At 45.4% G+C, this 21415-nt stretch overlaps 1 protein-coding gene across 3 annotated transcripts in view; it reads right to left on the bottom strand.

The window, feature by feature from the left end:
• LOC144147188 (cytochrome P450 3A31-like) overlaps positions 1-21415 on the bottom strand; it is an 89025-nt gene that overhangs the window by 44764 nt on the left and 22846 nt on the right. For all 3 annotated transcript variants that reach the window (XM_077679259.1, XM_077679260.1, XM_077679261.1), the window contains exons 4-7: positions 14016-14112; positions 9227-9352; positions 6326-6569; positions 201-328 (exon numbers count right to left, since the gene is read on the bottom strand). In XM_077679259.1, coding sequence (XP_077535385.1) covers positions 201-328; positions 6326-6569; positions 9227-9352; positions 14016-14112 — 595 coding nt within the window. The remainder of the gene's footprint in view (positions 1-200; positions 329-6325; positions 6570-9226; positions 9353-14015; positions 14113-21415) is intronic.

Raw genomic sequence — 21415 nt, 5'->3', positions numbered from 1 at the left:
TTTGCATTAGTTCTTTTTTACGATCGCTGCAGAGTAGGCGGGCTCGGCGAATAACGTCTAGAAGCTGCGCCTCTCGCAAACGTAAATGCGACTGCCTTTGATCCTTATTGGCAACGTTTTCAGCAAGTCATATCACAGAAATATATTGCTTATTCGTAACTCCTGTTTGTGGGCCGTTATATTGCGGTATGATTACTTACGCCATTCGCCCGTCTTCGTTCCTCGAAAATAGGGCCGAAGTAGGCAAGTACGGTATCCATGGGAACACCACGGGACAGGGCATACTTGAGCACCGGCCCATAAATCCAGGGAAGCTCTGAGATAAAATCTGCAGCGAGAGAGAAGCAAGCACGGTGAGTAATTTTCGATTCATCCTCAGCTTCATTATTGGTCACGATGCTTTTTTCACCCTTGTAAGAGGCTATGCAGGTGGCGGAGTCGAAGTAGAACGTCATTAAAGTGATACTGCAGCATTGACGCGCGTAGACGATGGGTGCGCACGTTTGAAAAACCCCGTTTACGACGCGACTTCTGCACATTCTCAAACATTCATTGTAAATAAGTACTGCACAGTAGTGTTGCTCAGCGTCCCTAAGCGTTTTCTTATACCCGAAATATAAACCAAGAATAAGGTTGCTCGAAATTGTTATTTTAGCAGCACCCTAGAATTCATTTAAAACTGTTCGCTGTAAGATTTCCGTAAACCGTCAGTTCCATTTGTTAGCACCGAGCTATTCTTAAAACTTCTGCTAGTATTCTGAGCTATATCATGAGCTTCTATTGCTTATTCGACATTTTCGATTGGCAACGCGAAATAAACTGCCATTAGCATGAGTACTTAGAAAGCATTGACTTTTTTGCCGGGAGCCCAGATCAACACAATGTGATCAACTCCTTGCTAAGCGTCGATCGCAAGAAGATATTTGAGTTAGAGTAAATAATAAACTGTTATTAAAATCCTAATTTCTGCGAAAAGCCCAGTGATTCCTCGTGTTTTTGAGAATCGCAAGGGAGGAAAAATTTCAAGAGATCGAAAAAGTTTTGATATACGATCTTTGTTTAAAGGTGGCTCAAACTGAGACATTCAGAAAGTGGTATATAATACTTTACGTGTTCTGAGAGGAAATTCTTTTAGTGCAATAATAGTAAACGCATTCTGATGTATTTCATTGCAGCATATTGTCGCACAATGCCGATCCTTTCCGATATTGTTTGGCCAACTGCAATCATCTACTACTCAAGGCTCTTAGTCAACTCTTCATGAAGAATTTTGTATAAAAGCCCGGTAATCTTGCTCCAAAGTAATTGTTCTTATATGCCGCCGAAACCTCTCGCAGGTGGTTACGAAATATATTCGCAATAGAAAGATTGTTCGCGGATAAATTATTACCATAATTTATGGTCTCAGTTTGGTAGTTTGACTTAATATTAGCTACAAAAAGCCACAGTCAATTACAGTACCCCGACAACTTCGTCCTACGACACCGCTGTTCATATGCCTTAGGTTAGTAAGGACACTATTCTGTAGCTTAGACTCTATTCTGGTATCTTCGTGTTTTAAGGTACTGTTACTGCAAAAGCAATGAAAAAGCACAAAACAGCGCATTCTAGTCCTTTGTGTTGAAGCCCCATGTCGACAATAAATATCACTCATTACTCTGCACAAATGTCTTTGCTAATTAAAACTACCCCGAAATTTCGTTACTAACCCAACCTACCGAAATTACTTTCGGGCCTAACGTGCTTATCTTCTCAAAAAACCTAAAGTGGTACACTTGCCGCAACGAATTATTTCCTAAGAACTCAAAACAATTGGGTACTAAAAAGAACCATTTAGAACACTAAGAGCACTACGAATTACCACTTGCGGTTAAATACTCAAATGTGGGCATTGCGTTTTCAAACTCACTTCCGTTTTGTTCCTATTCAGAGGAAAGACCGTGTCAGCCTGGGAAGAATGTCTCAGCGATCATAAATAATGATTCGTGTGAACAGTACTAGTGAGTGAGACACTGCAATTATTAAAGCTGGTTTGTCAATTGTCGCGACGTCTGAAGAAAGGGCATCACATCAATATTAAATTTAAATCTCCCACCAAATAAGACAACATTTAGTTGCCAGCTAAACTTCAAGTAAATATTTAATCACGTTTTATGGATTAGCAATCAGTTTTGGTAATGCTTGTTGCACCCTCCCAATGATGCTCCAAAATATAAAAGTTACGAAACGTTTGGTTGGGATATTTTGCTCGGAAAAGTTAATATAATTTGTGTTCCGTAATATGACGGTTTTTAACTGCTATCGTTGGAGCATACGCATAAATACTAATCCAGTTGATGACAGAGTAGAGAAGATACCTAACATTCTTCTACATTTAACCAGCGGCCGACTTCGGCCATTCGTTACCCCGGGGACGAAAGCTGTGAATGCTGTACACATAAAACTGGCGTCCGCGGCCGCGTTGCGTGAAGTACATTTTTTTCTTAACTTTTTTCCCCGTTCCTTAGTTTGGTGCGATAAATGTTGTAGCTAATTACCAGAAATTTAATTGTAGTCGCGGACACTACAGAGCTACCGGAATATTTCAACTGCACGTTCAAAGCAGGTGCTTGGAATTTAACTAATTCCGATTGGGGTAATAAATCAGACGTATTAACTGGCATCCTCGCCGTAAATATCACACGAGGATCAATATGTCCACATTAAAAAATATTGGCCGATAAACCTCGACACGCCAGTTGGCGATACTGTGTATCCGCTGTTTACTCCATTTTGGCCAGCCTTTTAAGCCTTATTACCACCCGGAGTGCATCTAGGTTGTTAAAAATAACAAAACTGCAGCTGAAGCACCTTACCTTACCTTGTTTTCTACTTTTTCTACACAGATTCCTACAAGTCAATGAAGGCTTCCTCAACAAGTGCATGGCTAATGTCAATTATGCAAGTGAAACCGAAAGCTGTGCCACTAAAATGCTTTCTGGACAGCGTGGCCGTCCTCCATCCAGCTCATTTCTACCGCCTTCCGGAAGTTGGTCCCAACTTTATTAGGTTAATTATCGCAATTGGCGAGTAGATCCCCGCCAAAAAATCGTAGGGCACATTTCAACGCTCACTTTGTTGTAACCCTAATGTTTCTCTCATTACCCGATTTATTCCAGCAATGGATCCAGCACGAGCAAGATACTGCGCCTCAACGTGTCGAAAACCTTTCTCTTTCTTCTACAAGACTCACAACATCCTTACTGTCCCCGCATTTACTCCTGAATGTTTTTCCCTATCCGATTTAACACCTTGCAACGGAATTTTCTTCTCTTCGCCGTCGAGCTGTGTTTAGCCCAATTTTTCCCCGAGTCTTGCAACCATTTGCTGAACATACGGTGAAAACTTGCTAATTCCAACTGCCAGAGGACGCCATATCAGTTGGAATTATTGAAGGTATGAACTAAAGAAAGTGAATAATAAGTACAGTACACTGCAATTCGGAAGCAGAAGGACATCTTAACACTTTCAGACTTGAAACGCCTGTGACTGCGGCCTTCCTTTTGTACCTAAGGCTAAAGTGGGCAGACGTTTCTCTAAAAAATGAACTTAGCCAAAAGCTTCATCTTCACCTAATTGCAAACTGAACGAAATACAAAACGGCATTCTATTCACCAATGACTTCTCAGCGGGTGGCGCTCTAAGCTTTGTCCTTGTCCTGCTCGTCGTCATTGGCAGCGATAAGTTGCGGTGTTGTTACTTGACATATGATGCCATGATCTGTTAGCGCAGCACCCAAACCACTGTACCGTCGTCCTCGTGGACCTAGTTTGCAAGGAGCCCGTCTTCTGAAGCGTTCGCCATGTCGGATTCAGGATGGCTTTACCCTACTTGCCTTCTCCGGTCTAGGCAGGCTGGGGTGTAGACAAAGGGTGCGCTAATCTACCCGTGTGCCAGGCACCAAAGCATGTGGTGGTGCGTATTTCGCATTATCCGTGCCGTAACATACTGAGGTTGAAATATTTGTGTTTCTTTGTACATATTGCCACGACGCCAAAGACGACGCAGTTGTCTTGAAGGTTAAACAGTTTTATTAGAGCGAACTTGTGCTCCCCTAACAACTCAAGAAATACGGAGGCGGGGAAGCAGCAGTCGACCGTCGAATTGCATCCAAGACACTGTAGATCAAAGAAGGTTACTCTAGGCTGGTGACGTTAGTTCGAAAAACTCTCCGTATCAAAGGAGATAACACTTGCGGCATAAAGAACGGAACATGCACGTCACTTGGCCCACGAATAGCACAGATAAAAGTGCCCGGTGCAGCCAGTCCGCAAACACAAAACATAAATAAACAAACCCAATGCATAGTTCGTGACAATATACTTCTGTAGAGAATCGGCAGGACTAAATCGTAGAGTTGGAATGCCCGATCATTTTCCTTAATTGAAGTTCAAATACAGAGCTTTCACTAAACAGTCAACATATCCACATAGCACTATCTCCGCAACCAAACTTGTTTCTGTTAATGTGAGAAAGTATGACTTCCCCCGAACTGTCTACCTCTTCATTCTGCTCTGTTCGTTTCTGTAGGTGTTATCCCTAGACTTTGTATTTTGATGGCCTGCTGGGCAGATTTAGGTTTTTTTCCAAGTGCTTACACCGACCCCAAGTTTCTTACCTCATGTGTCATCATCGTAAACAAACATTGGTGGTATACCAGCACTTATCGTACTAAAACGGACTTTCTGGTCAGGATATGATAATAATTGAATAATGCAACCAAGGTCATACTTCTCCGAAGTTTATTGTTCGTTGGGTGATTAAAATCAGCATTCTTACTTTCTCAAGAATGATACTTTTCTCCTTGGCTAAGTTATCATGGTTTACAGATAGGGTTATACTTCTATTTTCAGTTCCCACTCATTATCCTCCGGAAAGTTTTTTCTTCAAACCCGATCAGTGCTTCACCTCGCCTGTTCAGAGTGCCCAGCCGGATGTTTGCAATGCACATAACGTTGGCTAATTTTAACTTTGTTTATGATTCTGTCTGGCGTCACAAGCAGGTATCTTTTGTTGGGCCTTGCAGTGCTCAAATCCAATCATGCACAGTATTACTAATCACTCGAACAAACCTAGCCTTGTTGAAAAGATTAGCCAAATTTTACTACTTATTGGCGCCGTAAAAATGGAAATTGTAGGGTCGGTATTTTTCACTTTACGTTTGAGCTCTGCCCTCGCGGTTTATTGTAGTCCGTTGACACTCTTGAACGCGCAACTGTGCTTGTATTAATTTATTTCTAGCATTGTTTGGCAGTATGCCTTTGTATATGTAGCCAAAAAATAAAGGAAGCTCACACTGACGCGTAACCCTTGGTGGTAGCGAAGCTGTACACAAGCTTCACGACTATCACGACAGGTAAATTAGCGATTGCCGCCGATTTGCTTCTGCTTCGCTGCCGCAACCACCATCATTGTTGCTATAAGTGTGAGCGTCCTTCATGTCTTTGAAAGTGATAATCACTGGACATCACCTTGCAGGGGCCTGCTCTATATTCTCCCGTTCTCATTATAAGCAAAAAATGCCGCGAATGCGGCCAGCGCTGGAGTGTTCTTTTTTTCTCAGCAACTGTTGCCCTGATTACGGTGAACGCTGGAGTTGTTTGGCAAACCTGCCGAAGTAGCTAAGCTTGGCTTGACAACGTGCGCCGAAGACTCAGGGAGGTCGCCGTGGCCCACGCACACACAAGCGCTACGCCTTTTCGTGGTTTTGGTGACTGCCGGGCGGCCGCCGAAATCTTAGGTAATCTCCGAAAGCGGCTTTCCTTGGCTTGAAAAACGTGAGCCGGGGATGTATGGCGGTCATCGCCAGCCACGCAAACATGAGCGCTAGACATTTTCTTGGTTTTGTTTCCTGCTGGATGGTCAGCGCCATCTTGGCCAATCTCTCTAGGTGGGTATGCTTGGCTTGACAAACGTACGCAGGGGACGCGGGGCGGCCTTGGCAATTCACGCACAAATGAGCGCTATGCATTTTCTTGTTTTTTTTTAACTTCCAGGCGGTCGACGCGAGGCACTGTTGGTATTTTGGCTGCACAAACGAAAATTTGTGATTTGCTGAACAGCTTCGCTTTTAAAACGTTTTATTGCCTTGTATTTCCTGAGCTTTTGTGTGCTTGAATTTCTCATACACAACGTTCAGTACCCGCTAGAAGGTAATGTCTAAGTAGGGTTAATTACTACAGATCGAAGCATTAGTACCCTCAAATGAATTTCCTCCAAGAAGTTGTTATATTTAGCCTCAATTTTAAAGGTTTGCTGTAAGGCTAACAGCACATTGAATACTTACTCCACAGTACCATCTTGCTGTCCCCGAACATTCCAGTACATTGTCGGCATTTCTGTAGAAGCTTGCACGCCGCTTCATCCCCTCGCTGGACATCGGTCTGGATGCTGTGGAAAACTCCAACGGCTACGTCCATTGCCAGGCGTAGCACGTGCGTGTGTAGGTTAGCCACCCCGTCCTGCTTGGTTGCCGCAAGCTCCACCATATCCGTGAACAAGTTGGCACGGTCTTTCATTATAACAACGGCCTGTCGAGAGAAGGGAAGACAATGACATTCAACAATATTACCAGTTGCCAACGAGGAAACATTTGCCACACGAGTTATTTCAGTTTCAGTTTCTTATAAAGAATCGTGCAAATGGTATCTGCTCCTTGTCAAGGAGCGCCGAGAAATAATTAATAAATGGAGGCCCGGAATGGTCGTAATTGTGGGTCCTTTTTTCTTCTTTCAATGGGGTTATATATTTATGCATAGCATGTTTTTGAGCACTACGCAAATGTAGAGCGACTGGTTGGAACTGATGTTGGAAAAGAATACGCTATATTTAGGCAGAGCTTCTTATGCCTTTCTGATGGCGTTGGCGTTACGACACAGTGCACTCTAGAAACGCCAACTTTACACATTGAATTTCACAAAATTAGTTTACACGAAGTGCATCAAGTGCCTCAAGAAAAAAACTCCTCCCGTGATAGTCCATATACCTGGGTCTTTCGCGTTATGAAGCCGGCATCTATCCAACGGCGCCATTCCAACACAGTCGAATCCGTTTGGATATAGGGCTTTGAATATGACCAAGGTTACCTTGGAGAAACCTTAGGGTATTCACCATATTTCTCTTAGGAAAGGAGATTTGAGTTTTCGTAGATTTCCCATTATTAGAGATTCCAAAAGAATTCAGTTGGAAGAAAGCTTGTTTGGCTTCTTTATTTTCATGTTTTGGCCCCTACCCCTTGCACTGCGGTACACCGCATGCGCTTGCACGTTCAATTACACCTCCCACTTGTGGAGTATCTGATGATTGTGCATACGATATTAGGTGCACTGCATGAATCCCACCTACAACTCGGTAAATTCAGGCAATTGTGCCCGTTGTTTCTGTCTATTCTTACATTTATCAGCACTTATTATCAGCAGAGCTGTTTAGCCTGAGCCTTCCTCCACCACGCGCCAAGAAACCTCCAAGCCAAAAGAAAAACAATGGGGTTATGAACATCGAACTTAGGATGTTTACGTCGTGAAAGCGACAACCTAACTGGCCCACCCTGAAGGCCCGAAGTGTACGGGGTTAGCAGCGGTGACGAACAATAACATGTGCAGACAATTGAAAGCAAAACAAACGCTAACCGTGTTCAGAGTCGAACCTGGCTCCCTCAGGGTGTAAAACCAGTGTATAGGCGACTGAGCTATCGTCGCATTCCGGGCGCAGAGCGTTGCCGTCGTGTTCGTAGCACAGGCGTTGATTTTGGACTAGGCCGCGGGTTCGAGCACGTGCTAACGACGTCCACTATGGGAGAGATGCGAAACGTTGCGCACGAAATGATCCCGTCCTGCCAGTTGTGGAGAACTTTCAGAGGTAAGTTCGGAAATAAATGTGGGGTGCAACAGCCGGGTCTCCGACAAAGGGGAGAGGCCGCCAGCTCTGCTATTTTTTCAGCCTTTCAGTACTAGTGCAAGCTACGCCACTTTTTACACTTTCCACACAATCTTTAACGTTGCAAGCTTGAGTTTTGGCGCCATAAGCTATTGCTTAGCAAAACAGCTTGATCACATAAATACCGTTAACATCTACCTCATTTTTCTAAACTAACTACACGATTCATGAAATAATCTAATTGAGACAGTTGCCTATCTCTTCCAAGTATATGGCGCACGGGCACGTTGGCATAATTATGACTACATTCTAAGAGTAACAATTATTCACCATGCTCTAGGTCGCGGTGTGAAGTAGTTGAACCACGTGAAGAGAAGGATATGTATTTTACAAGAAAGATCATAATACACAATTGCAATACAGAACTCACGCACAACTGATTGATAATAAACTCATTCTTAAGCCAGCCCTCGTCCCGTCTTTTTTCTCGTGTTTTTGTTCCTTTTTGCGCTGTAGCTATTTTAATATGATTATATCAGTGCACACCGCATGCGGTGAAGGAAAACTTTCGCGTTTTTAAACTCCCCTTAACTGTTGTTATCATATTAGTGCGGAAGGTTCGGCACGTTGATACAGAGATAACTGAGGCATGCATGCAAGCGCAAAAAAAGACGCGAACACAAAAGAATGTAAACGAGAATATCCCGTGTTCGTCAATTTAGCTTGTGTTCTCGTCTCTTTCTGAGCTAGAAAACATGTCTTGATATTGCTTATATTTTATCGGTGCTATATACCATTTAGATGGGCTTCCTTTCTTCGGATGATTATAACTAAGGAGACCTGTTTAAGCCCTCCCTTCACTTTTGAGCTGTAAAGTCGTCCAAAACCTTACCTAGAGCAACGCTTTACCAAACCATCGTCTCCTCGTGATTTGGTGTAATATTATTTAGTAACAACTGCTCCATTTCTTTAACATTGATGTGGGCTCTTAACTACACCACAATCATTGTAACCGTTTTTGTTAGAAACGTTTGAGATATTCCACGCTACAGTCAAATTTCATGCTCCAGCTAAGCCTGTGGACGATTTAGGAAAAGCTTTGACATTTACGTTAGGCCCAAATTACTGTTGGGCAAAGAAATGGTGACAAAACACCACCATTACTTTACTTGCACTAAGGCCTTCTTCAAAGAATATTCCGGAAGGAAGGCTTTCCAATTTTAAAGTCTACATTTTCTGAGCGAACTTTTCTGACGCGGCAGCGTGTTTGGCCCCAAAACATCACAATAATGTTTTATGTTGTTCAACCAACCTGTTTCATGCTGCCACCCTTAAATGTTGGAGAGATCAGGCCTCGCAACTCCTTCCAGTCCTGGCCGAATGTTCTTGTGAGTCGCACTTTGTTCAGGAGAAGCGGTTTTGTGACCGCTGTAAAAACCTGCAGCAAAGGAGGAGTGGCCTTGTAAAGTGCAGCCGACCAGGGGGTAATTTGCGGGCAGTAGCTACTCCATTCCACAGCATAAAACGCATTTTGCATGCAAGCTATTGTGCATTTTCCCGCCCAGAAAAATTCTACAAATACCATGTGTAATACTTTTCGCCACTGTTTTACGACGAACCTCTTCATGGCTAACGCTTCAGAGAATTTTTATCGGTAAAAAATCTGCACTCTAACAACTGAGCTCCTCAGGTTCATGCGTAAAGAACCAGGCATTTTATAGCAAGGATCTTCAATAAAATTCAGTTTGTTGTTTTACGCGCGTCAGGCATTCCGTTGCCTAAATCGTTCCTGTCTCTGCGTTTCTCTTTGCATGTTTACGTGCTTGCTTGCTTTTATAGGGCTCCGCAATTGCTTTAATTCGACAACAAGCGTTTTTCTTTCTGAAGTTTCCTAGTCTTCTGTCGCAAGAGGAGGCAGTCTATACTCGGGACTCTGGCACACCGAAAAAACGGTATATTTTTAAGCGGGCGACACTTGTGTGCAGCATCTGGTCTAATGTGCCGTGCGCCAGTCCTCTAGTACGAGCAAATATACCTACCGCCTCAGTCGAGGCTATCTGACGAGATGAATAAACGTCGAGGAACGGCTAGTCGCACCACCACTTCTGTCAGGAATTTGCAGCTTTGGTTTAATTTCTGTTCCGCCTCAGCTTCGTTCATCATTCAGCTTACCAGACTGGAAACGCGCACGTTAGCACGTATCTCGCGGCCACCGCCGAGCGTTCTCAGCACGCGCAGTGGATTTAGCAAAAAAAAAACGAACAGGCAAAAGCCACGAGGGGAAAAAAATGCTGAGCGCTCGTGAGCGCGTGCTTCACAGCAACCACCGACTCCTCGGCTTGTGCAGTGGCTTTAGCAAAAAAAAAAAAAAACTCCAGCACTGTCGCCAAGCGCTACCGCGCACGTAATGTTTGGCATGAGGAACACGATGATATCGATACTTACAACGATGACTGCTACTAGCACACTGCAAAGCAACGACGGAACATGCAAATAAACAATTTCAAACTTCTACAAATGCGGGGTGATGCGTTCTTGAGTGATCACGTATAACGAAATCCTGCAGCCTCGCAGCAGGTCAAGCCTTGCGCGACTTAGTGCAAGCATCGCCAGTTGAGCTTGTAAAAGTCTACAACGTGGTGTAATACAGAAGCGCTCAGAAAAACAAGGACGAAGGAAGAAGTAGAAGGAAGAAGAGCGCTTCTGTATTCCTCCACGATGAACACATACCAACTAGCCCAACTTTCCGTTCTTCTAAAGTCTACAATGCTGAGAATGACTTTGCATCCACCCCTCGCGGCGAAGAAGATGACGTCCTCTTCGATGCATATAACGACGAATAAAAGCACCACATCTATGCAAATAAACAATCGTACTGTAACCTAACTACATGTATCTCCGCCAACGCTTGCTTAAAAAAGCTTTGCATTCAAGTCTTGCCCGCAAGTGCAATCATCCCAGAATTTTTTTCTGTGTTTCTTGTTGTGGTATCTAACTTTATAGCACTAAACATGTGCGTGTGAGTTGCATACGCATTTCATTGAAGGAAAAACAGTGCACACTCTACGCAGACCTCCGATTTTATTGCACGAATCTGCAGCAATTTTTCTGTACCGTTTGCTGCTTCAATTTTCGTGGATGTACTGCATCACCGGTGGCATTTCTGTGCCGAAAGCAGACAATGCCTTTCATCTTCCTTGTTATTGCCTCAATTGAGAAATGCATAGCATTATTCGGTGCTAAAAATGAAATCCAAAGTTGCGAAGGAGGACAAAACAATTTTCAAATATCTGGCAACTCCTGACTGGGAACGACTCGTCGTTTTCTTTCTTCCCAAACTGTTCTGGGTTTTTTAGCCTTTTTTGCTATTATTGCGAAATAAGATGAGAACACCTTCAAACGCCATTTATGCATCCCTTTTTGCGCACTTTCGCCTTGGTTACAATTGCGTGGTCTGAATTTTTGTGTCCTAGATCCAGGCGGGGTGTTGAACGGTCTCCTTAGAACCTATGCCCGCTAAAGGTACAGCGTTTCGCTCAGCCCACTGAGCGCCACTCAGAAGCAATTATTTTCAATTACCTGCTTCGTTCTTCAGATCATATATCCCTTTCCTGCCCAACAAAATGATTTTAGAAAAAATGGCCACAAGTAATTAAACTTTGCGTATTTACCGCTTCTTAATGCTGCTTCTACAAGTAAAAATGGAAAGCTCAGAGTATTCACACAGAAAACCAACCCACACATATGTGTGGGCTGGGCTTCTATTCGTATGATCTGCGGACAGAAAAAATACACTAAAAACGGCATCAGGCGCCGAAAAAATTCATTTTTACGCATTATTTACAAGTTTTATATTGATCTCAGGAGTATGTATAATATAAATGGGATTTTGTGAAAATAAATAATAATGAAGTTTTAATTAATATAATGAATAATTATAATTAATATTATTATCACAAGTAATTACGGAACTAGTTCAAGGTTAAGGCGCCAGAAAACATTCCCAATGAGCCAGTACAAAACCGCGAATAAATGAGACACCAAGAAAGCCAGAAACAAATTATTTATCGCTAGCGCAACAGTGCACAAGCCCGCCACCTTGTAACGCCCAGCGAAATTTTCGTGACGACGAAAGCCCAGCCCACACATATGTGTGGATGCATTTTTCATGCGTGATGACGTAACGCACAAGAAGGGAACGGGTGTATTTTTTAGCTGATCGTGTTTTTCGAATTCCTCCAAGTCGTGTCTTATGCTTGTTATTCAGAAAATACGAGAATAGCAAGAAGAAATACCAGTTTTCATCTTCAAGGCGGCTAGCGTGATCGCGCCGGCTGGGGCGCCGTTTTTAATGCCCGATTTCTCGCCCCCTGGTGGCGAAATGAGTGAACTACCGAAACCTATTAAGTCTCGGAAGCGTTCGCAGCGACTTCCCGGGGCTGTGAAACCGAAACCAAAACAGGTGCCACGTGGTAAATGAATTTGTTGACCCACACGTTTGTTTGGGCCGGGCCTTAAAGTTTTATAGAGTTGGTTATTTTAATAAAAAGACTCGTAGTCATAGAAAACCTCCAGGAATATACGCACACGCACATTATTAGTGCGAAATGTTGGCTAAGGTTAACGGGATCAAACAAAATGTGAAACCAATAGCAAAACCATGCTTTTTATTTCAGATTTCACAAAAAAAACAAAAGCCGACAGTGGTAGCTGCATACCTTATTTCGGATGTCCTTCACCCAATTAAACGCCTTCCCAATGTCTCATTTTGCTCGACATAATTGTTCAATCCCCTCAACTTTTTTGCAAAGCATGTGGGTTTCAACTAGTTGTCTCACGCGTAATTTTGGTGCAATGCTTGTTTACTTTGGTTGGAGGTCTTGCGCGATAGCTGTAGAATAATGACATACTTTATGCCGAGTAGCTCAATAAAAATATCTTAGGTTTTTTTAAGTAATGACAGGATAATGCTGTGTTTCCCTTATCAGCTCCACTGTGTATGGTATTAACACGAAAGTGTTTTGTGTCGGGATACACCCAGATCCCCCTGACGTCATATCTGTCACGGAAATGACATCGCCCGAATAATTTCCATTTACGCAGCTGCACAAGGAATCGAACCCACGAACTCTTTCGCCGCAACGGGTGGTAGGAAGCCATCTTGCAACAGCACTACGAACTCTCGCGGAAACAGGCCTACGAACGCGCCTTATATCCCTCTCTGTGACCTTCTTCATTCAGATAGTGCTGCCATCTAGGAGAACCGACGCGAAGTAGAGCACCATCACGCTAATTACCACCGACAGTTGGAGCATCGATGCCAGCATCTATGTGTACGCGGTCCGTGCGTGTGTAACAAAACTGTTGCATTAAGAGCCGCAGAAAGGCAACGACGCTGACTGCCGAATGTCGCGCTCGTGACTGCTTTGGCGTGACGAGAGACACGCAAGCATGAAGTGGAACGCGTTCACGCATTAACGGTCCAAGGTACGAACTCTGCCTATCTCGTTCCACAAGCTGAGCTCGTCGCAATGCAAGTCTGCCGAAGACGTCATGCAGCAGGACCGAAGTAGTAGCACCTTTGCCGAAGTAACCCGCCAGCGGGACGTCTCTCGCCAAACACATCCGCTATACAGATGCCGACTCTCAAGACATGCTCGCTTCGTTTCAGCGGAGCGTGTGTTCATCACCAAACGATTCGCTGAAAACACGTTGGCATTCGTTCGCGCGGTTTTCAAGCTGCTGTGGGTTCAGCCGGATTTACACAATGTTCCGGCGCGTGGAATCCAGTGTCTAACGTTCACGCGTCTAGCGTCGCGATAGGGATGTGCATGTTCATATCGATGCACAATATCAATTCAAATACGCTGGTGAAGGCTCATTTCACTTTCGTGTATCAGCGATTTGTATGAAAGATGCATCAACTTTTCTTATATTGGCGGAGGATTTACCCTACCTTGACATCAACACGCCAGGCTCTGCTAGACAAATAAATATATTTATTCTCTCTCTCTCTCTCTCTCTTCAATGTACACAAACACCTATGCAGTAAATTTGACAGCTAATGTTTTAGCAAGTATGCTAGAATTATTCGCGCTTACCTGTCTTTCCGTTATTTTATGTCCATCTTTCACAAACACCTGCTTTATCATTTCTGTGTCGCTTGTCAGGACAGCTGGAATGGACCCGTGAAAATATCTGAAACACAAAAAAAACACGCTTTTCATGCATGAATTCTTCAATCCATACTCACCCTACATACAAATTCCTGCGCCGATGGCCGTCTGTGCACACTACCAAAAAAGTCCGACGTCACCCACGCGTATGGTGTGGACTGCGAATGCGGAAACAGGGAAGTACAGTTGAACACCATGAAAGCCTTCCTTATGCCTCGCGCAGTCGCATGGCTTTGCAATGTTGCGCTTCAAACGCTTTGCTTTGTAATCCCCCATTCCGCTTTCGAAAGGCTTCCATGTGGGTCCTACTTGTTGATGACGGGAGAGTTCACAACGATGAGGAATTTATCTTCTTATCACTTTCAGCTTGTAGCAGCGGTTTCAGGCTATTATTTGGATGAGCGGTGTTATGGAGTGGATCGGCACTCCTACCTGCTTCCAAGTTTATAATGACGTTATAAAACGCCTTAGTTTATGGAACTCTTCTGGAGGAGATGGTTCAGTTGCACACGCAGGCTTTTTGCTTTGGATGCCTTGGAAATTGTTTCCTAAAATGTAGTACACTAAGCCGTTTGAAGGTTTTCAGGATAGAACCTCTGCCTGGCTAAGTCCGTAAAGGTAATCAGGAGGCGGCAATTTAGGCGAAGTCACATTTTTTTGCCAGTGCGCGTAGAAAGGCCACACCGGTGAAACCTGTTTCTCGCCATTGCTATGGGCCAAGCCGGGAGCCACTGAGCTGAATGGCACGCCAAGGCAAGAGAATTGACATCAGGGCAAGGCCGCGTGCACACGCTACTCGGACGTGAATTTCAAAGTGCAGAAGACCGCGTTTCTCGCTCCGTTTTTGTCTACGCTTAGCTGTTTTAAAAAGCAGCGGAAATATTTTGCGAAGCCAATAAAGTAGGACAATACCTTTCACCGGGGTTACGCTGCTGGCCTTCGCCTAGAGTACCTCAACGTGGTTATTTACGTGTTTTACGTTTTCTCTGGGATACCGCTGTGGTTGCAGCCTTTATAAAGAAGGGCCCCTCAAACAATTTTTTCTGCCACTATGGCTCCAATTTACACCTATGCATTATTTTTTGTGTTCCATGAAGGGCTGGACTTCGCTGTACGAATCCTGTTGGTCATCTCTTATTCGGGGCATTATTGTTTGGTTCCCCCTAGAACGCTCCATGAAATGCATGAAATATCAGGGTATTTTCTGCAGCCCAAGTGAATAGCTGTATATTTTGTATTGCCTGCACGTGACAGTGATGAGGGAAAGTTGAGGCAAAAGTCTTTTTCTAACGTCTCATATTTTCTTGCCTCCGACATTTGGCCCTTCTTTTCTACAACGAAATTGCTCAACTTCTTTGAACGCCTAAACGCTCGGCTGTAAAACAAGACATTACATAAAAAACTGTGCGAGAATTTTTCACTTGAACACCTAGTACATCTTTTGATCATATGTTCCATGCCCTACGACGTCTCTTGAACTCATAACGGTTGCTAAAATTAGCGGCGCAGCCAAAAATATTTGTTGCTGTTTGTGAATAAATAGCGGCTATGGGAACATGGTACAAATACCCGCAGGCTGCTGAAGTAAGACTTATGGCCGCGGGAACCGTAGAACCAAGTTTGAACGATCTTGTTGAACTAAATTTCAAGGTTTTTAGCTGTGGTGATTTTGTGAAAAACATTTGAAGGCTGTGGAATACAAACGCAATTCTAGTTCAAGGAAACTTAGTTTAGCCTTCCACAGTGAGCTAAGTGAGCAGAAACATCGTCATGTTGAATATTATGATGGGTGTGAGCTTATACTAGTTGGACTTGGTGAACTTTTTTCTATGTGTCAAAGTTTCAGGTACCAGTCTATTTCAAGTGGGACAGATGATTTTGAAACATCACGAATACTATCAGGACACGATTGTAAGCGAGCGCGCGAAGGGATTCGGGTTCTATACAAACAGTAATTGACAAGCCACGCAACAATCTACCATTCAAAAATGTTGACAACTGCTTCAAATGCGAAGGTCCTCCTAATGTCGACGAAGACAACCAGCATGCCCTAAAATTTATATCCCAGTCACCCTACAAGGCTGAAAATATATGGGTCATTGAGGACACCTTTGCAGTCCTCCCTAGCCTTACACACAAAGAATTTCAGACTCCCGTTTATATAAAACATGTGGTACACAAGGAGCTGCAAATACTGCGTAAAGAAATAGCTTGACAGTGTTTTCACTTGCAAAACACCTAAGATTGTTATGCCACTTGGAGTATTTGCGTTGGGTGAAGTGATATCACGAGAAGCAGGGTGCGCAGCATATTTTGTTCAGCAGCTCGACTTGATTGGGGCAAGATTCAGCTGACGGAATTCCAGAGTCCGCGAGAACTGTATTTGTGATCTGAGTGCAACACTTGTTAGTCCTGCACGCAGCGTAATTTATTCTGTGCTCTTTGTGAAATTCTCAATGACTGGCCAAGTCAACTCCAAGAAACCATACTTGGAAAATATTTGAAAAATTGGCAGATTTTGGACTAATTTCAGTTACGGTGCAGCATCGAGTACATCAGAGGACATATTTTAATGAAAAAGACAGCTGTACCCTCTTTCCCACTGTACTTCTGTAACTGTGTGACTCTTTTACAGCAGGAAATACAAAACTGCCTATTTATTTGTCGTTCCGGCCTACAGATATAAAAATAACGATAGTCTGCTGTTAAATTTACCCTATACCTAGATTCTTCTTACTGCATTTTGCCCTGTGTAATTCACGTTGGACTAGCCACACTTTAATTATGCTTCAATATTTCAGTACTGGTTTTGTATCACGACTGTGTACAAATGGTAGATATTAGTTTACAGGAGATAAAAAACTCTTGCTTTTTTGCATGATCAACTTTGCTTTGTTGCACAGTTCTTTTGCACGCCGAACAAGTGTAACAACAAGCACGCTCAACGATAACCTGACGATTTTGCCGCATCAGTGTAAGACACACTCAAAGACTACGGCATGGTGGATACGGGTTATACGAAAGGTTGCTTCCTTGCTTCTTGTCCAGTAAATTGCTTCTTGTCCAGTAGAGCGTCGGTTTGCATATACAGCATTAGATAAGCCTCCGCCGTATTATATGCAAGCATCACGTCCATAAAACTAACCTAACCACACTCTTTTTTTTTCAATTTCGTTTCCTCGGAATAACAAACCTAAAAAAGAGCCTTTTTAGCGTAACACAATTTTTCTTGAACGAAACGAAACAGTTCTGTTCAAGTAGAATTATGTCTGGAACGGAACCGTCACTTCGAATATTGCCAGTTCAGCAAATAGAGAGCACCTTTCTCTGGGCAGCAAGAACAAGCCTGAACTATCGTCCATCTAAGCTTTCTTTATAAGAAATTGCAGACATGTACTGGGGAAATACCCCTGTGATGAGTGGCTCGGAGGGGGCACGGTGAAAGTAGTGAAAGAAGATTTCACATCGCGGGAGACACCAAGTGGCCGCTGGCAAAAAGACACCACGGAAAAGAAGAAGACGAGGGCGGTGGTGCGAGCAAGCGCGCTGCGAACCCGGGAAGTGCAGGGCGACCGAGACAGGGCACGGTTGGACTGAGCATTCCCACGTCAGACGTCCGGTCGACGTGCCGTCCGCTACGAGACCGTCGCCATCGGTGACCAAGGCGAGCTTCCGTCTGGGTGCGGCTCGGGCACGAGTGATCGCAAGGCTCTGCCGCGTCGTCACGTTCCGGCTCGAGCCAGGGTTTCTGCTGCTGCGAGGCCGACGTTCGGGGTGCGTCAGCGACCCCATGCTCCTGCGCGGACCGCCGGTTTGCTGAGTCCTGGCCACGACTTACGGGCCTGGTCTGCTTGGTCGCGGAGGCTTCCGGAGCGTGTCACACCAGTTCGCTGGTGACCTGTCGGTGAAGCGGTCGGCCAAGTTCTGCGACCCTCACACTCGACGACCACTGCGCCCCAACAAGACGTACCTGTGAGCCGTGCTCAACGCAACTGTTTGCGGGCCTAGCGGCAGCCACTGCCGTGGAAAGCTAACCGAACCTGCTTTGCGAACATTTCCATTTTTTAAGTTTCCTTCATTACCTTGAGTGGCTAAATATGTTGTAAATACATTCCGTCCTGGGTGTGCGTCCGGCATTCCTGTCATTGAGTTCTGCACGATCCTATCGCAACAAAAGTGGCGAGCCTGCCAGGATCCGCAGTTTAGAGAGGAGACTTACTACTGTTCTTCGCATTTCGCCGGCACATCAAAATGTATATAGCCGGACTGGAAAAGATAATGAAGCCGGGAAGAAGAAGAAGGACGTCGGAAGGTGTTCGTTTCGGAGGCAGCAAGACGGCCACCCTCGCGGTGTAGGCCCGAGGACCGTCGCCGGCTCTCCCGTCTGAGCCACCGCCCGGACTGTCAACGAGACGACGGCCGACGAGACCACAAGAAGGTGTTGCGCCAGTCAGCGTGAGCGGTGTTCCGGTGGCATGGAGCGCGGACAGGGAGGCTTCGCCATGGCGCAGGCCTAAGCACTTCCGTCCCGCCGCTAGCCATCGGCCACCGTCACGTCCCTGCCAGAGAGAGGGCAACTCCTCATCGACTTCACTAGTCTGCCCCGTCGCCATCCAGAGAAGTACGTCTCCGCGTCGTCGCATCAGCGATCGCCTCGTCGCGCGATCGGCCTCTGTGAGCGCGTGACTTTCTTCAAGACTTTGTTTACTGTCTTCCGCACTCGAATGTTCCCGCATCTAGTTCGCTCGTGTGCTACAGTGTCCGTTCAGGCTTTCTCCACTATCCAGCTAATATAATGTGTGTGCGTGTGCGAGAACACAGTAGTCAAGTCTCGTGACTTTCTATGCGGCCCGGCCCACCATTCATTACAACCCCATCAGTATCATTCACAAAATAACGCTTCCACTAACTTAAAGCTTTTACTATATCTTCATTCCAGTACCCGCATTCCTGCGGCCATTGTGTATGACGGAAACTTGGTTTTCGCATGTAAGCATTATATGGTCCCATCTGGCCAACAAATGGCTAAGACTTCCTGATTAGTTTTAAATTATGCTGTTGAGGATATGTTTTGCTCACAAACTCCTCGACAATATTTTCATCAATAGTTAAGGTACACTGGTGAGGATACGTTTTCGGGTTGTTGCTATTTGCTATGGTTTTAGAAACGTAACAATGTCCCTGGCTGTTCTCGTCACTTTCAGAGCACTGTTTCAGTCGTGCTAACACTCGCTAAGCTTCCTAAAATAGCACCGGATGGCTCTCGCTTCCCCGCATCCTGGTGAGCATATCACATCGATTGTATAGCTTGTGCTGTGCACTTGCACCTGGCGCATTAACAGCGTGATGGCCAGGAATAAAACAGAAGCTCGTAAACACGCCCCAGGAAAATCGTTCCGGAGCGTTCATGACGGGCCGTGATAACATAGGCCAGCAAGAATTGCCAGGATAAAGAACGTCTTCCCCATGGAGCTGAACGTGGCACTCACCACTAATGTGTGTTCCCTGGAATACGTGAGACAAGGCAACGACTGGTGGACGCCATAAAAAAATAGAAGCGCGGTCAGCCACACGCTTAGAAGCGCGCAGCTGAACAACAACTCGCAGCGCCGATGAAAGACGTGCGGTGTGGCTTCAAAGCTTTCCGTTTCATCGCTACCCTCCTGTCTTGGAATCCACTCTTTTTTTATGGTTTTTAAATACCTTCAAGATATAAGCGTTTATGAAAGCCGTGCTGATATTAGGAAGAACAGATAGCAGTTTGGTTGGTTGGTTGGTTTGATCCTTAAGTCATGGCACGTACCCACGAGGGAGATCGGCCAAGAAGCTGCCTTTAACGATTAGGCTGTGACCCGGTTTATTTCAGAGAGAGAGAGAAAAAAAGTGAAGTACGAGAAAAATGTTGAGAGAAGGAAAAGCAAATCATTGGGTAGAGCAGGATAGTCAGGAAAAAATTCCCTCGCACTTCCCCGAGGGGGAGAGTGTGTAAGTGCGAATGCACGGTTGCATTCGCACTTATGGGAACGCGATTCTCGCCCGGAGCCACGTGCAGGCTGTGAGACTGGTCGACCAACTTGAGCGCGGCGTCGGCCGCGTCCAAGTCGCTCCTCCGCTCGCTGCCGTCGTCGCTCAACACGAACACGCGCGGTCGCTTCGCTCCTTCTCCTCCTTCGTCCGATCTGCCCAGTTCGACTCGCCTCGGCCCCCAGTCGCCCTCCGCGTTGAAGAACATGGTCTTGGACACGGCGTTGAGGGCGATCGCCAGCTGCAGCGGGTCGTCCAAGTCGAAGTCGGCCGGGACGGTTTCGATGTCCCCGTCGTCGACGGCCGCACCACCGCCTCTTCTCCTTCTTCGTCAACTCGGTCGTCGTCCCCTTGGTCGAAGGTCTCGAGCTTACCCCAGTCGACGCGCACGCCTACGACGATTCAGGCGGAAGATTCAGGCGGACGATTCAGGTTCGCTTAAGAAGTGCATTCGCACTTAAAAGGAAGCGTTTTACATAGTTATCTCAGCTTTGAAATTTCGTGTCAGTACTCCTTTAAGCGGGTGCATTAGCCCTTCTCACTCCCGATTCCTGGTCAATCCCTCACGTGGGTATGTGCCATGAGGAGGCGCCCAACACCCGCAGTCACTGAGCGGAGAGAGGAGGAGGAGAGTAGCGCGCGCCCATCTCCCCCCGTTGCTAGGGAAGACGAGGAGGAAGAAGAGGAGCGCGCGCACCCGCAGCTGTTGCTATGCGGACTACGGCGGCGGACGATTCAGGCTCGCTTAAGAAGTGCATTCGCACATAAAAATTGCGCATGTATACACAGCTGTCTAGCAGAGCATCCGGCCTGTCGCCGCAACAAAGGAGTGAAAGGCGATCACAACATCCCTGTGGCAATATCCTAGGACGGAAGCACCCAGGGAAAGAATAACGGTTAATGATAAAGGGAGATTCAGCCTATTAAACGTGTATTCAAGGTGCGTGCGTCGCATCGAGGAAAAGCTGCGGCAAGTTAAAAAAAGTGTTTGATACTTTGGGGGGCCTTGCAGGAAGAGCATTGGGGAGATAAAGCTTGACCAGCTTTGTGTAGATAAAAATTTAAAGGGGGGATTCTGCAGCACAATTTTGTGATTGTTACCTCACATTTACGAGATTCGCAGAATTTAGGCTTCCATAAGTGAGATGGGTGAATATAGTTGGAGCATGAACGAAGGGCATCCTGCCGATTAATTTGCAAAAATTGAAGGCGCCTGCACCTCGCCCCCAAACGAAAACTGTCAATTGCGCAATTCACGAAGGCAGGACCCCCAAGAGCCAAATTGACTAATTCCCTGTGTG

This window comes from Haemaphysalis longicornis, unplaced genomic scaffold (genome assembly GCF_048455015.1).
Source record: "Haemaphysalis longicornis isolate Haplotype H1 unplaced genomic scaffold, Haemaphysalis longicornis Haplotype H1 scaffold_7, whole genome shotgun sequence".
NCBI classification, from domain to species: Eukaryota; Metazoa; Arthropoda; class Arachnida; order Ixodida; family Ixodidae; genus Haemaphysalis; species Haemaphysalis longicornis.
This window is presented reverse-complemented; position numbering and strand designations above follow the sequence as displayed.